This window comes from Schistocerca piceifrons, chromosome 2, assembly GCF_021461385.2.
Source record: "Schistocerca piceifrons isolate TAMUIC-IGC-003096 chromosome 2, iqSchPice1.1, whole genome shotgun sequence".
NCBI lineage: Eukaryota > Metazoa > Arthropoda > Insecta > Orthoptera > Acrididae > Schistocerca > Schistocerca piceifrons.
In genome coordinates, this window is record NC_060139.1 from 958,324,612 (window position 1) to 958,342,613 (window position 18,002).

At 41.3% G+C, this 18,002-nt stretch overlaps 1 protein-coding gene across 1 annotated transcript in view; it reads right to left on the minus strand.

Moving 5' to 3' along the window:
* Window positions 1–18,002, minus strand: part of LOC124774921 — a 143,860-nt gene that overhangs the window by 8,767 nt on the left and 117,091 nt on the right. Inside the window, exons 16-17 of the mRNA XM_047249597.1 lie at window positions 17,703–17,801; window positions 5,723–5,846 (exon numbers count right to left, since the gene is read on the minus strand). Of these exons, the coding sequence (XP_047105553.1) occupies window positions 5,723–5,846; window positions 17,703–17,801 (223 nt within the window). The remainder of the gene's footprint in view (window positions 1–5,722; window positions 5,847–17,702; window positions 17,802–18,002) is intronic.

Below are 18,002 nucleotides of genomic sequence, written 5' to 3' on the forward strand. Positions count from 1 at the left end.
TTTAGTAATGATGAACAGTGGGCTGAAGTTTAAGAGACTAGTCAGGAAGAATCAATGCACAAAGAAGTGTGATACAGAAGTACTAAGGAATGAAGAAATATGCCTGAAGTTCTCTGAGGCTACAGACTGCTATAATGAATAGCTCACTGGGCAGTTCAGCTGAAGAGGAATGGCCATCTCTAAAAAGGGCAATCAGAGAAGTTGGAGAGAAAAACGTAAGTACAATGAAGGTAACTGGGAAGAAACCTTGGGTAACAGAAGAAATACTCCATCTGACTGTTGATCAACAAAAGAATGAAGTACAAAAATGTTCAGGGAAATTCAGGAATACAGAAATACAAGTCACTCAGGAATGTAATAAATAGGAACTGCAGGAAATCTGAGGTGAAATGAATACATGAAAAACGTGCAGAAATCAAAAAAAGAAATCACTTTTGGAAGGAATGAAAGGTCAAAACAACCATCAGTGAAATTAAAAGCAAGGGCAGTAACATTAAGAAAGCAATGGGAATTCCATTGTTAAATGCAGAGCACACAGCAGATAGGTGAAAAAGAGTACAGTTAGTACTACTGGGCATAGGGAGCGACGACGACAATGTCTAATCTGATGATGTGATAGAAGAAAAAACAGGATTTGATAGAGAAGAGATAGGCACTACTCCAGTATCAGAATTTAGAAGTGCTTTGCAAGTCTTAAAAGCAGATAAGGCAGAAGGAACAGATAACGGTCCATTGTAATTTCTAACATCAGTGAGGAAGTGCCAACAAAAAGGTTATTCACGTTGTGTAGAATGTATGACACTGGTGATATACCATCAGACTTTTGGAAAAACCTCATCAACACAATTCCCAATGTTGCAAGAGCTGACAAGTGTGAGAATCTTCACACAATCAGGTTCACAGCTCATACAGCCAAGTTCCTGACAAGAATAATATACAGCAGAATGGAGCAGAAAATTGAGGACCTGTTAGATGACAACCAATTTGGCTTTAGGAAAAGGTAAAGGTTGCTGATAATGAAAGCAAGACTGAAGAAAAATCAAGACATGTTCATACAATTTGATGATCTGTAGAAAGCGTTTGACAATGTAAAATGGTGGAGGATGTGTGCAATACTGAGAAAAACAGGAGTAAGCTATAGGGAAAGATGGGTAATATACATTACATACGATAACAGGAAGATGGGTAACATACATTATATACAATAACGGAGAGGGAACAATAGGAGTGGAAGACCGAGAATGAAGTGTCTGGATTAAAAAGGGTGTAAGACAGGGGTGTAGTCTTTCACCTCTATTGTTCAGTCTAAACATCAAAGAAGCGATGATGGAAATAAAAGAAAATCAATGGTGAAATTTGCTGAAGACATTGCTAACATCATTTAAAGTGAAGAAGAATTACACTTTGTATTGAATGAAATAAACAATCTAATGAGTACAGAATAGGGACAGAGTGTAAATCGAAGAAAGACAAAAGTAATGAGAAGTAGCAGAAATGAGAACAGTGAGAAACTTAACATCAGGACTGACACTCATGAAGTAGACAAAGTTAAGGAATTCTGCTACCTTGGCAGCAAAATAACCTATAACGGATGGAGTAAGGACGACATACAAAGGAGACTAGCACTGGCAAAAAGGGCATTCCTGGCCAAACGAAGTGTATTAGTATCAGACATATACCTTAATTTGAGGAAGGAATTTCTGAGAATGTATGTTTGGAGCACAGATTTGTATGGTAGTAAGACATGGACTATGAGAAAAATGGAACAGAAGAGAACAGAAGTATTTGACATGTAGTGCTACAGAAGAGTGATCAAAATTATGTGGACTGATAAGCAAGGACTGAGGAGGTTCTATGCAGAATAGGGGAGAAAAGGAATATATGGGAAACATGAACACGGAGGAGAACAGGATGATAGTACATCTATTAAGACCTCATGGAATAACTTCCATGACGTTAGAGGGAGCTGTAGAGGGTAAAAACTACAAAGGAAGACAGAGATTGGGATATATTCTGCAAATAATTGAGGATGTAGGTTGCAAAGTGCTACTCTGAGATGAAAGGGTTGGCACACAAGAGGGATTCATGGCAGGTCACATCAAGCCAGTCAAAAGACCGATTCCTAGTGGGCAGGGGAATCCCCCCTACTCCAAGGTTAATATCCATATATCCACACAATTGTTCCCAAAGGCCATGTTCCCACCCATCCACCACCACTTACTCTTGAAGATTCACCACTGGTAAATCCTGCATGACAGGCAGGAAAACATGAGCCAGTCATTCATGTTGTTTACCATGTAATATCTGTTCACTGCACAGCTTTTTACATAGAAATGATTTCCATTAAATTTGCTGAGCACATGAAAGGACACATAAGGACTGCTCACCCTGATAACATCAAACACTCAGTAGCTAAGAGCTTTCTACAGCAAATAAGCCATTTAGTTTGTCTCACCAGCACTAGTTTCCCTTGTAGAAGAGAACTTTACTCTCCATTACATCCTCAAATCTCAAAACCTTTATGACCTTAATGTCCTGTAACATCCCACTTTTTTCCAAGTGGTAGAAGTTCATTATTTAATAAATTACTCGTCTCTTGCTATTCCAATTTCCATTTACCTTCCTCTTTAATTTATGTGAACTTCTCTCTGTGTATCTCTTACCATCTCTGAACTGGCACTGGAACACTATTTACTAATATAACACCTTTGATCCCCTGCTCTGTGTGCTGCAGTCACCACAGATACCTACTGCAGTGGCAACACCGCAGACAGACACAGCAATGTAGGTTGATGACTCCACTGTGAAGTCTGGCTGATGCTAAAGTGTTTACAAGCAAGTACCACAGTTGACAACAAACGGCAATGTTTGTTGTGGCCAATGTCCATCAGAGCGCATCAACCAGCGGCAGAGGAAGGGGGAGCAACAATCAACGAAGTATTTCCTGGCCATCACATGTGTGCAAACAGTCCTGGAAATATCCTTCTGCCCTGGGCTAGATAAGCTGGCACCCAGCCATTCAGCAGGCAGTTCTCAACTTGTCGAGTGTGGAGAAAATCAGCTGGTCCAGTGGTGTGCCACCGCGACCATTCTCTCTACTGCAATGATTGTGATACGTCGCTTCTGTCATGTTAAGACTATGTACCAGTTGCTAACAGCCGACTTTGATGTGGAAAAGTTGTACGGGTATAGAGTTGAAAGGAACTCTGGCCATGAGTGACTTTGTCTCTCAAGTCCAACCTTTCCTAACTATCCCCTCTTTCCTCCCTGATGAAGGACCAATTAAGTTCAAAAAATCTAGGGATAGTATTTTCTAGTTTTAAGTGTTTCAAACAGCAGTACTTGAAAATTTGCTTGTGGACCAGCTATTCTGCCTTCTTGAAATATACAATTTTCTACAACACACTTATAAAAAAGAAACAGTATAAATTAGCAATGGAGCTTTAAGATCAGTTGTTTATTTTTCAGGCAGTTGTAGGCAATAACTGGATGGAAAGCAAAAGGGGAAAAGTGGATAAGAGAACTGACTGTATGGGAAGCTCATTTTGATATTTTTCACACCAGTAAAATTTGTCATTGCCTAACATGTCAGAAAAGGGTATCAGTTGAGCAAATCAACAAGTATATCTCGAGCCCTTTCATACATTTCCTCGCAGTAATAATAATTACAGTAACTTCAGCATGAAGAAGATACTAACTAATCACTTAGCATTTAAATCTCATAAGAAACAAATGGTCTTCAGCTCTGTGGATTATCTATGCCCAATGGAAATTGCTACTCAAGAATGCACCGGTAGGTCTCAGGTGTAACTTAGAATTCCAATTATTTGGAAAAGTAATGCAGTTAGGTGGCCAATGGCCTGTGTGTGTGTGTGTGTGTGTGTGTGTGTGTGTGTGTGTGTGAGAGAGAGAGAGAGAGAGAGAGAGAGAGAGAGAGAGAGAGAGACTCTGAGCCATTTGGATCGTTCCTATCAACACCAGCTTTTCTGAACTGCGCAGGTGGGAACTCTCCCTGCAATATACCCTACATTCCCATAACCCTCCTGGCCTTAACCCTGCAAAGGTGGGAACTCTCCCTGCAATATATCCTCCATTCCCATAATCCTGGCCTCAACCTCTACTCATTGTCCTTACCATCAGCTCCTTCCCTGCACCCATTCCAGCATTACAAAGCCCTCTATTTCACCAAAGCACCCACAGTCTTTTTATTTCTCTCCTTTTGCACTAACCCCCCCGCCCATCCCTTCTGTCTATCCTCTTTCCCCCACCACCTGGTTGCTTCTCCTATCATGTGATGCTACTCACAGTCTCGCCTCAGCAGTCACAGACTGTGATTGTGTGTGTGTGTGTGTGTGTGTGTGTGTGTGTGTGTGTGTGTGTGTGTGTGTTGTGTTGTTGGCCGAAAGCTGATTTTTCGGCAGTCTTTTTGTTGAGCCTGTCTGCGACTCAGCATCTCTGGTTAGTATCCACTATCCTTTTCATAGCAGAATTACATTAATGAAGACATCCAACATTTACTTCACCCTGACAGGTATGAGGGTGTTCAGTATGTAATGCAACAGGATTTTTTCTGAAAACAGGTTGTTTTTATTCAAGATTCCAATACGCCCCATTACTCCCCATTCTTTTGAAAAAAAAACCTATTTTCCAACATAATCTCCATTCAATGTGATGGTCTTATGTGGTGGGAGGGTCTGTAGGCCTGCATGGTGCCACTCCACTAATCCACGTCAGAGCCAACCTCTTGCTGCATCAGTAACTCCCCATCATTCACAAACTTTTTCTACAGAGTGCATCCTTCATTGGGCTAAACAGATGGAAGTCAAAAGATGTGACATCCAGGTTGTAGGGTGGAACGAGGTAGAACAGTACATTTTTGCTGCAATGATAAAAGATGGCTCACCATAGTTGCCATGAGTCTGCAGGCATTCTGCAAATGCATACGAATATCTGTGGTGCCTGATTTTTCACAAAAAGAGACTCAATGCCATCTCCCTGCTTGGAATGCACCTCCTTTACATAAGCTATTCCAAAGACTAATATAGTGCCGCCACCTGTTGAGATTCATGAAACTATAGGGACTCAAGCACGATGTCCCACAACAAATTCCACATTTTTTCATCTGAAATTGGCCGAGGAAATAAGTACCATTTTGAAATAAAAATAATACAAGTACATTTTCCTTTTATTTTTACCTGAAAGCCTGCATTTAATTTTTTTTACTCAATTTCCACCAATATTTGGGGTGTTTATGTTTGTCTGGGAGTATCTGAAATGCCTCCTCTGAGAATCCAGCTGACACTCAAATCCTCACTGTGATTCGTTTTCTTAGTGCTAACTGTGTGAAAGCGGCTGAAGTTCATCATCAAACCACATGAAGGAAGAAGAAGAAGAAGATGATGAAGGAAAAAAAAGAAAGAAACGAGTGATGAGATGTTACCAAAATGGGCGAGAGCTTTTAAAGGTGGTGCAGAAAGTTGAAAAAGTGAGAGAGATCAAATTTTTCACAATTTCGACATTATGTGATAAGTTTCCTCAAGTGTTAAGAAGTAATGTTGTGTCAAGGTTCTGTCTCTTTCTTTATTGTTTCTGCTTCATTTTTAGTATAATAGTGAATACAATTATATCAGCAACACATTTATTTTATTTCAATATGAACAAATAAAACAGTGCACACAGACAATTAAACTTATCAATTTGCTCCTCAGGCTAAAACACCTACCTGATTCAGAACTGTCATCCTGTTCGACTACAGGCTCTTGCTCCTCTTCTTCCTCCCTTTCATCTTCATTTATGACAAATTCTTCTTCACTCTCCACCAGTCTGCGACTTCTCTTTATCACCTCCTTGAAATGAAACAAACATAAAAAATCACAAATGCTTGGCATTAGATCAACAGTAGTGGAAAAAAGATATAATTATGGTGTAATTGTTTCTCAATGAAGAAATCAGAATAACTTACTATTACTTTTGAAACATCACAGCCACGCCTATATATTCTTCCTTACCATCTGAAAGCTAAAATTCATATACATTTTTTGTTTATGCTTGTGTCAGCTATACGTGGGTTATTACTGTTTCATCAAATAGTAAACAGGCAACTACCTCTTGCACATTCAGTGTTACCTTTATTTTAAATACTATTCCTAATTCAAGGGTAATTATGTGTAATGGTGCTGCTGAAGTGTAATTAGAAATAATAGAAATGTTATCTGACTTGTTAAGAAAAGTTCAAGTTATTAAGTAATTTATACAGTGGCATTTATGCCTTGGGATATGTGACATTTACACATTTGAGACCTCATTTTATTATACAATATATGAAGCCTCATGTTATTGTACATTAGCAGGCAGTCAAGAAAGGTAAACCTACCCATCCCACAAAGTGACAGATGATCGTGAAGCATGGGAATAGTGGTGTGAGTAGAAGCAGTGTTGTGCTGGAGAATATAGAGGGATAACAGTGAGTCAGCTGCTGGGTATGGTGCCAAGTACGTAACTTTGATTATATATATTTACTGTTTACTATTCCTACACGGTTCTAAAGATACTGAAGATCTTATCCACATTGACAACATTTCAATCATTCTAAATTGAAGTTCCAAGCTTAATCAAAGTTTTCAGTTAATGTTGTAAATCACTGGCGGACTGAAACGACCAATCACAAGAGCACCCCAAGTGGGCAGACGCAAAACCACATAGCTCACTTGTTAGTCTAGAATAAACTCACAGGCAGATACCATGTTGTTACTACAAGTGACTATTTAATATTAACAAAGGTGAACTAAAATTTAAACCAGCCTCAGGAAACATTTGTGTATGATCTCGTACGGCCATCAAAATCGTGTGGAGATAATTTTGTCAACTTTGATAAATGACAATTAGAATCCACGAGCTTTGATGCTGAAACTGATGATAGAATGACTCTCAAACAGTTGCTGATTATAAAGACTGTTTTTCCCAATTATGAAATTGAGAGAATAAAATGAGGTGGCATTCCTTTATTTTGAGACCTTTACTGTAGTGACAGTTAGATATTCCATTAACCACTGTTCAATGCATGCATGTTATTGTCTATGGCCAGCAGATAAGAAAGTCCATGGGGACACTTGACCACAGTCTCTGGCTACTGTGACTGAACTGCAAGCAACTGCACCTGACAGGAGAAGCAAACTGGGTGGCAGGGTAAGGAGGAGGCTGGGGTGGGAAAGGGGAGGATAGGAAGGTAGGGGTGGAGCAGGGTGTAATGCTGCTCGTGAGAACATGCAGGGATGTGGTGGGGACAGGGTAGGGCCTGTAGATGCAGTCAGGAGGTTTGTGGGGAAGGGGAAGGGGGGGGGGGGAGTGGAAAAGGAGGGAAGCAGAGAAAGGGGGGGGGGGGGGGGAGAGAAGCTATTGTGTGTGTTGGTGGAATAAAAGGCTGTGTTGTTCCGTAGTGCTGAAGTGGGAGCATGGAAGGGGACAGATAGTTGAAGGACAGTGACTAGCGACGGTTGATGGCCTGGGGAGGAGGGAGGATTGTAGGATATACTGCAGGGAGAGTTCCGACCTGTACATTTCCAAAAAGATGGTGTTGATAGGGAGGATCCAGATGGCACAGACTGTGAAGCAGCCACTGAAGTGAATCATGTTTTGGGCACCATATTCAGCAACTGGGTGGTCCAGCTGTCTCAGGGTGTATAAGTTGACAAAAAAAGAAAATGCCTGGATTTTTCCCAGATCTCCTGGTTAAAAACGTACTTTTTCCATTGTGAAAATACACTTCTTCCAAGTTGAAAATACACTTTTTACATGATAAGTGACAGTGTACTTTTCCTCGGAGCTGTAAAATTCTCAATCCTTTGAACTGGGTTTTGGAAAGACCTTTGATGCGCAGCAACATGTACGCTGCATCTTCATATTACAGTAGGGTGCATATTTTTGAATTATGAAAGTATAAATTCGAATTCCGCCAAACACAGCACATTAGTTTCTGAAGCATTGAAAGAGTGTCCAATGCACTATTGAAAGCCAATCACAGCTCATGTCACATGATATCGACAGCCAATTACAGCAAATATTCAGAGCATAGGACACATGATGTAGTTAGGCAATAGCAACATGACTGTTAAGTAGCATGAACACACAAATAGGAAAAGTTAATGGTTTAAATTAATGTACGTAGCGTAGCTACAAGAAAAGCTAAGCTTCCACATACAACACTGGTGTTTTAGCATGTGTCACACTTTTAGATATGTCACACAAATGTGCCAGTAAAATTTTAAACAATGACATTAATGTCTTGTCTTCTGGGCTCAAAATTATTCTAAGTGTCTGGACCTGAAAGTGTTAAGTTTTAAATGAGAGTCAAACACTCTACAATTTAAGAAATGCATTGCACACTCTAACACATAACACAGCTCATCTTACATAAAAGGAAATTTCCTTTGAAAATAATACTTTTTAAAGAACCATTTGCAATACTTTCCCATGACCTCATAGACACGGGATAGCTTCAGCAGCAGAGAGTGCCAGAAAACAGTCGTTACTGCACATGGGCAGCAACGATGATGTAGGAAGCCCACATGTTTATACAAATATAACATTAAGACACCTTACATGATGTCATAAAAGAAATAGGACCTCAGAGGATACTACATGAGCAAAGGAATTTCACAAACCATACTAAATTGCATAATTCGGCTTAAAGGACACATTCATATGTCCACATGCACAATGAAGTAGGCCCCAACCTGATATTAAGCTTTTCAGTGCGCTTTTTGGTTCTTTATTATGTCATAACGTCATTACGTGCCAGAAGATGAAAATGTGCACTTGAAATTCAGTGAAAAATAGTGTGGAATGAAACACTTCATTTCTTATAAATTGACTGCATCTCTGGAAAAGATTAATAAAAGCCTCATTTATTTACAAACCGACAAAAATAACTTCATTGTTGTGCAAGGCGATTAATGCTTGACTGCCAAAAATATGGAAGCAAAATAAAATCAGAAAACTGAAACCAATAACATATTTTAGTCTTTCATAAATATGTGAATGTATTTTAATTCCCGTCGACAGAAATCTGTTTTGTTTTCATTTGACAAATAAAATGTAAATGAAGGGAAAACAGTAAAAATCACTAAACATATACACGGGTCACTATTCGCCTCCCTCTTGGACGAATCTGGCAGCTTGGGCACGCCAGAAAAACTCTTCTGTGTAGCATGACTGCTTTTTGCTACTGCTGCAGCCACACTTCAAGTACCCAGAAACAGGAGAAGGTACTGCTCATACGCGACTCAAACTGCGCATGTGCATGAGCCTGCTGGCAACTGCTCAAAATGAACTTAATGGGAACAGTTGTGACATCACACTCATCGGAAGCAGTTTGCTGTTATGAACCATTCCATAGTTTTTGTCTTCAAGCCTTTCACACATTTTGCTTTTGGCAGGTGCTTGTGTGTGCTCTGTGTTTCGTTGCTGTAAATGTCGCATTTCCTTTGCAACTTAAGTTTTATTTTGGTTTTATTCTCTCATTTACATTTTATTGCTGCAGTATTATTCTGCTGTAGTGGGATACAGTAAAATTCTTCATTGGACTATCAGTTCTTACCAGTTAAAATTATAAAAATTTAACTGAAGACTAAAACAATGAAAAATTACTGGAATTCTAAAAAAATTCACAGGTTTTTCCTGGTTTTCTCCTAGATAAAAAAATTCCCAGGTTTTTCAAGGATTTCCTGGTTGTCCCGGAGCGTATCCACCCTTGTCTCTTGGCAACAGTTTGTTGGTGGCCATTCATGCAGAAAGACAGCCTGTTGATTATCATGCCCAAGTAGAATGCAGCACAGCGGTTGCAGCTTAGTTTGTAGACAACATGATTGGTTTCACAGGTAGCCCTGCCTTTGATAGGACAAGTCTTGCATCTAGGTCTATTAAGGGATACGAGCTGCGAGGCGAGGGGTTGGGAGCAGGGCTGGTGCAGGGATGGACAAGGATATTGCATACCTTCGGTGGGAGGTGAATACCGATGTGGGAAGGATAGTGAGTAGTATATTCCTAATTTCAGGTAGTTGAAACCCTGGAGGAGAATGTAATTCAGTGCTCTAGTCCTGGATGGTACTGAGTCATGAGGGGAGTGCTCCTTTGTGGCCAGACAGTGGGTATGTGGGAGGTGATAGGTGGCTGAAGAGACAAGGCACAGGAGATCTGTTTCCGTACAAAGACGGGAGGGTAATTGCGGTCAATGAAGGCCTAAGTGAGATCTTTGGCCTATTTTGAGAGGGACTACTTGTCATTACAGATGCAGTAGACTCAGGTGGCTAGTGTATATGGAAGGGAATTCTTAGTAAGGAATGGTAGCAGCTATCAAAATGGAGGTATGGTTAGTAGGTTTGATATGGACAGAGGTATTGATGTAGCCATATTTGAGGTGGACATCAGCATCAAAGAAGGTGGCTTGTTGGATTGAGAAAGATTAGGTGAAGTGAATGTGGGAGAAAGTATTGAGGTTCTGGAGGAATATGGAGGATATCATCAACGAATATGAACCATGTGAGGAGTTTGGGATTCTGGGTAGTTAGGAAGTATTCCTATAGGTGGTCCATGAATAGGATGGCATAGGATGGTGCCATGCAGGTGCTTATTGCTGTACCACCGATCTGTTTGTAGGTGATGCCTTCAGAGATGAAGCAGTTGGGAGTGAGAATATAGTTAGTCATGGCTACCAGGAAGGAGGTTGTAGGTATGCAATCAGCCAGGCATTGGGAAAGGTAGCATCCAATAGCAACAAGGCTATGGGCATTAGGGACGTTAGTGTAAAGGGAGGTGGCATCAATAGTGGTGGTGTTGGTTAGTTGGTTGGTTGGTTGGTGAAGGAGACCAGACAGCGTGGTCATCGGTCTCATCGGATTAGGGAAGGAAGTCGGCCGTGCCCTTTCAGAGGAACCATCCCGGCATTTGCCTGGAATGATTTAGGGAAATCACAGAAAACCTAAATCAGGATGGCCAGACGCGGGATTGAACCGTCGTCCTCCCGAATGCAAGGTGGTTAGTGTTTAACGTCCCATCGACAACGAGGTCATTAGAGACGGAGCGCAAGCTCGGGTTAGGGAAGGATTGGGAAGAAAATCGGTCGTGCCCTTTCAAAGGAACCATCCCGGCATTTGCCTGAAATGATTTAGGGAAATCACGGAAAACCTAAATCAGGATGGCCGGAGATGGGATTGAACCGTCGTCTTCCCGAATGCGAGTCCAGTGTGCTAACCACTGCGCCACCTCGCTCGGTGCATCAATAGTGGTAAGCTGGTCCTGTGTGGTAAAGGAATAGGAACTGTGGAGAGTTGGTGGAGGAAATGCTCAGTGTCTTTGCACTAGAAGGATAGGTTACAGGTAACCACAACAGCAGAGATTCTCTCGTCCTGGATGGTTGGGTTTATAGACTTTAGGAAGCATTTAGAAGGCAGGAGTGTGGGGAGTGGTAGGGTGAGGAAAGAGAGACATGCAGGGGAGACATTCTGTCATGGGTCTAAGGAGCTGCAGATAGCCTGGATATCCTGCTGTATTTCTTGAACGGAGCTACTGTGGCAGGGTTTGCAGATGGGTGATCTGAAAGTTGGTAGAGTTCTTCTGCCAGGTAATCATTGCAGATCAAAACCATTGTCAGCAGGTAGGATGATAAGGTCAGGATGAGTTTTCAGATGGAGTATTGTGGTTCTTTCTGCAGATGTGTGGTTAGCTTCTATCTTGAGCAAATTGGGGAATTACAGCGACTCAAGGTTTGAAGTTAAGAAATTCTGGAATGCTAAAGGCGTTTATTTGGGGGGCAGTGGGAGGGCAGTTGGATAGCAGAGTGAGCTCAGTCAAGCAGCGTACAACATTGGGTTTAGGTTGAGCCAGACTGGTAGCATTTCTGGCAAAAAGTGTTTCCTCTGTATGGACCGGGAGAATGTCTACATGCTATTCCCCGTAGCCTACCCTCCTACATCAATGACGTCAACCATTTCCTCCACCAACTTTCCACTGTTCCTGTTCTTTTACCACAAGGCACTCTGCTCATCACTAATGATATCACCTCTCTCTACAATAACATTCATAATGCCCATAGCCTTGCTGCTATTGAACACTACCTTTCCCAACACCTGAATGATTCCAAACCCACAACCTCATTCCTGATCACCATGACCAACTATATCCTCACCCACAATTGCTTCGCATTTGAAGGTATCATCTACAATTCAGGATACAGCAAAGGGCATCCATATGACACCATCCTATATCAGCCTACTCATGGGCCACCTAGAGAAATATTTCCTAACCATGCAGAATCCAAAATCACACACATTGTTCAGATTCCTTGATGATTTCTTCGTGATCTGGACCAAGGATGAGGACACCCTATCCACACTCTTCCAGAACCTCAACACTTTCTCCCTCATTCGCTTCACCCAGTCCTCCTCAACCCAACAAGCCACCTTCCTGGATGCTGATGTCCACCTCAAAGATGGCTAAATCAGTACCTCTGTCCATTACCCCCACTTCAGCAGCTGGCACACATTCCATAAGAAGAAGACCCTTCCATACACCCTAACCACCCATGGCTATCGCATCCATCCTCCTCCAAATACACCAAGGGTCCCAATGAGTCCTTTACAGTTCGAAATTACCCTCTCAACTTTGTACAGGAACAGATCTCCCAAGTCTTGTCCCTCCAGTCCCCTACCACCTCCCACACTCCCACCATCCGGCCACAAAAGAACACTCCTCTTAGGACTCAGTACCACCCAGGACTAGAGCAACGGAATCACATTCTCCGCCAGGCTTTCGACTTTTCGACTACCTCTCATTATGCTCTGAAAAAGGAATATCCTACCCACTACCCTTCCCACATCTCTCACAGTGGTATTCCACCACCGGCCGCAGTGGCCAAGCGGTTCTAGGCGCTTCAGTCCGGAACCGCGCGACTGCTACGGTTGCAGGTTCGAATCCTGCCTCGGGCATGGTTGTGTGTGATGTCCTTAGGTTAGTTAGGTTTAAGTAGTTCTAAGTTCTAGGGGACTGATGACCTCAAATGTTAAGTCCCATAGTGCTCAGAGCCATTTGAACCGTTTTTGGTATTCCACCTCCACTGAACCTACGTAATACCACTGTCCACACCCATTCCACCCCAACTCCCAGCCCCTTGCCTTATGGCTTATATCCCTGTAATAGACCTAGATGCAAGACCTGTCCCATACATCATCCCACTGCCACCTAGTCCAGTCTGATCACAAGCGTCATCAACCCCATCAAAGACAGGGCCACCTGTGAAACCTGTTGTGTGACCTACAAACTGAGCTGCATTCTACCTGGGCATGATAACCAATAAGCTGTCAGTCTGCATGAATGGCCACCAACAAACTGTGGCCAAGAGACAGCTGGACCACCCAGTTGCTGAACATGCTGCCCAAAACAATGCGCTTGATTTCAATGACTGCTTCACAAACTTTGCCATCTACCGTATTTACTCGAATCTAAGCCGCACTTTTTTTCCTGTTTTTGTAATCCAAAAAACCGCCTGCAGCTTAGAATCGAGTGCAAAGCAAGTGGAAGTTCTGAAAAATGTTAGTAGATGCCGCCACAACTAACTTCTGCCGTCGAATATATGAAGCATGCTTTGTAGACACAAAGATAAATGCTGGCGCCAAAACCTCTGCGTCAATAAATAAATTTTTAAAAAAGGTGGAAGACGAGTTTTTTTTCTTCGTCCTGAGTTTCGACCATTTTCATACATTATCCAACGAAGTAAATACAAATTCTGTATTGTTCATCTTCGAATGCAGCAGAATTTCAATGTACTACGAAAATACGACTGGCAAGACTGTTTGGGATATTTGTCAATATGGCCAACTCTACGTTCTGGATTTTTTCCTACCTGTGAGAAGAGATGGTTGCTAATAGGAACCTGATGAAATGTGAATCACATGCACTATTCTCTTCACCATACGAATAATACGAATATAAACATTTTGACATGTATTCTTTCGTGTCGTGTTTGCTGCTATCTCATTTAAATCCTGTCTGCCTAATAAACTGCGAAACTAGAGCGAGACAACAGCAAACGCGGAAGAATATACGTATCGTGTCATGTTTATATTCGTATTATTTTTATGCCTAATAGTGATACAGTCAGAAATGAAGCACGGCAACTGACTAGATTTTTAAATCTAAGATGACTAATTTCTGTGCAGAGTTTGATGTACTAAAGAAGCGGCTGCAAAGATTTTCAAACGGAGAAAAATTTTCGCCTAACTCTCGTTCAGAACATGTTCTATCATACGCAGTCTATTATTTGGTTCTTGTTGATCATTATCAAAGAAAGCAGCAGTGTAAGTAACAACAAATAGCAGTCTCTTGCCATTGTTTCGCTAATGAGACGATTCCTCTTTTTTTTTTTTTTAATTGTAAGCGGCGGTAGCACGCACAAAAGCAACCCATGCCGCGAGCGGCAACAGGCCGTAAACACGCACTATCAGAATGCGACAAACAGTGCATGACACAGTACAGTAATGCATTTTCAGCTTACAGTGGCGTAAACACCTATAACAAAGAAAACGGCACTTATCAGATCAAAGCAAAATAAGCAATCGATTCAAACCAGACGAAGCACGTGAAAAAGGAAGGGTACCCGTATAAATACTGACGGAGCGCCAGACGCGTAGCAATGGCTACCTGGTAAAGCTTAACTGCTAAGCTTACGACTCGAACTAAACTACTGTAGCTGTATCGTCATTCATTCGACCTAAATTGTGTCTCATATTACAATGGACCAACTTTGTTTCGATTTGGAGGTGCGGCCTAAAACTTTTCTCTCCCCTTGAATTTCGAGTCTCAAATTTCAGGTGCGGCTTAGATTCGGGAATTTTTTTTTCCTTTATTTCGAGTCTCATTTTACAGGTGCGGCTTAGATTCGAGTGCGACTTAGGTCCGAGTAAATACAGTAGATCTTCCCTACAAACACCAGCTTTCCTGAATTATGCAGGTTGGAACTTTCCCTGCAATACATCTTGCTTGCATTCCCGTACCCCCCCCCCCCCCCCCCCGCCCCCCCGGCCTCAGCCTCTGCTAGTCCCTGTCCTTTGCCCATCTGTCCCCTTCTCTGCTCCCACTCCAGTACTATCCAGCCTTCTACTCCATCAACGCATCCACTAGTCTCTCTCTTTTTCCCTGCTCCTCTACTACTTCTTGTCTCCCCCCCCCCCCCAAAACCTCCCGACTGCATCAGCAGTCCTACCTTGTCCCCCACCATGTCCCTGCATTCTCCCACAATCATCACTACATGCTCCCCCACCTCTACCATACTATCCCCCCCCCCACCCTCCCCAAAACCAGCCTCCTCCTTACCCCCATCACCCAGACGGCTTCTTTCATCAGGCATAGTTGCTCGCAATCCAGTCATGAGTGTGTGGGTTATGCTCATCTGAATGTGTGTGTGTTTTCTATCTTAGAAGAAGGCCTTCTGCCAAAAGCTCACATGTATAGCAGTCTTTTGTTTGTGCCTGTCTGAGACTCAACATGTTCTTTATGTGGTGAGTAGCAGTCTATCATTTTCTTAATACTGACACTGTTTCATCATGGACTTTACTTTTTTTGATTATATTTCTGTTGTGTTTGATATTGTTTTGTGATAATTTTAATAACTAATCAGGCTTGTGAAAAATTTTACTAATTCTTTCTTTTGTGGCTTTTACATTATGAGCCGTTCTGGAACAAGTATCTTTATTTTTTCACTTATGGCTTCTTTATTCAGTTTGCTTTTGCCAAATACTGAAGGAACTTTGTGTTCCTAATCTCTGACGTTCTTCTCATACAATTTCATGAGATGGCTGGTTCACCACAATCTACTTCTGGAAATCAATTCCTTTCACTACAAGAGCATAGCATGTGAATTACTTTATTCAGTATTTAATCAAGATTTCTATAACTGGATTTCTTTTGCTATCTTTGTGCAATGTGAAAGATTATTTCTGTCTCTCATGAAATGAACATGAATCCTGATCCATTATAAATAACAATAGGACAAAATAAAACTTGTATTGTTACTTTATGTGGTCAGATAATAGTAATTTGGAATCTGGCCACAACTTGTAGGCACAGGAATAAATTTGTGTAACGTCACTTTCAATCTATACCTCTCGTCCTAGATTTATCATCAATTCAAATTTTTGCGTCTACTGTAATCAGTATAAAAGAATTTTAGAATGATAGACCTCAATACGTTTGAAGGTAAATAACAAAGTCTTTTACATGCTGTTAATGAACATAATTCCATGCTACCCTATCCTGTGCAAGCTTCTTCATCTCCCAGTACTTACTGCAACCTACATCCTTCTGAATCTGCTTAGTGTATTCATCTCTTAGTCTCCCTCTATGATTTTTACCCTCCACGCTGCCCTCCACTGCTAAATTTGTGATCCCTTGATGCCTCAGAACATGTCCAGCCAACTGGTCCCTTCTTCTTGTCAAGTTGTGCCACAAACTCCTCTTCTCCCCAATTCTATTCAATACCTCCTCATTAGTTATGTGATCTACCCATCTAATATTCAGCATTCTTCTGTAGCACCACATTTTGAAAGCTTCTATTCTCTTCTTGTCTAAACTATTTATCGTCCATGTTTCACTTCCATACATGGCTACACTCCATACAAATACTTTCAGAAACGACTTCCTGACACTTAAATCTATACTCGATGTTAACAAATTTATCTTCTTCAGAAAAGCTTTCCTTGCCATTGCCAGTCTACATTTTATATCTTCTCTACTTCGACCATCATCAGTTATTTTTCTCCACAAATAGCAAAACTCCTTTACTACTTTAAGTGTCTCATTTCCTAATCTAATTCCCTCAGCATCACCTGATTTAATTCGACTACACACCGAGCGAGGTGGCGCAGTGGTTAGACACTGGACTCGCATTCGGGAGGACGACGGTTCAATCCCGCGTCCGGCCATCCTGATTTAGGTTTTCCGTGATTTCCCTAACTCGCTCCAGGCAAATGCCGGGACGGTTCCTTTCAAAGGGCACGGCCGACTTCCTTCCCCGTCCTTCCCTAATCCGATGAGACCGATGACCCCGCTGTCTGGTCTCCTTCCTCGAAACAACCAACCAACCAATTTGACTAAATTCCATTATCCTCGTTTTGCTTTTGTCGATGTTCATCTTATATCCTCCTTTCAAGACACTGTCCATTACTTATATCTCCCCTTTTCACTATTTATTAACAATATTATGAATATAATATTTTTACATTCCATCCTGGATTTTCTATTGTTTGACTTTTCAACACTTGGTTACTCTGGTGTCCCTACAGGGGCTTCCACGCTGCTCACTCAAGAACAGAAATGTGAAGACTACCTGCTCACTTTGGAACAAGCAAACCTTTCCTATTAATGTGCTAAAAGTATACTTTCCTGTTACAACACTAGTGACATTTCTCTCTTGCTACACAAAGGACAATGGGCATAAAAGCCAATGTCAGTGTCTTCTTTTTTTTCTACTTCTACTATGGAATCAATGAAATTAGTTAATAATTTCAGCAATTATATATCTGCAGAGGAAGGTGCTTTGAAGTCAATAAAATAAATTTGATTATTGTGAATGGCAATGAAGTGAGATCCCTTATTAATGATTAAATTAACGGAGTGACATTCATGTGGTATAAAAACTGAGCAAAGAAAATTACCTCTTCTGTGTCAGAACCAGCAACTTCCTCATAATTGATTTTCTTTCCTCGAGTTCTTCGTGACAGAACTTCATCTTCATCAAGACCTCCAAACTTAATCTGCAAGTGTATGTGTTTGCATTAGCTTCTATAATTCAAGAATGACATATGGTACCTTGAATTCAAGGTACATTGCAGATTACAAAACAAATATTTTCCCATAACTGGCTACAAAATGATAAAAGGCAGAAAAGCTTAAGTTCTGTCAACCACACCATTTATGCAACTTCTAAATGTAAGTCTTCCAGAATTACAAGCAAG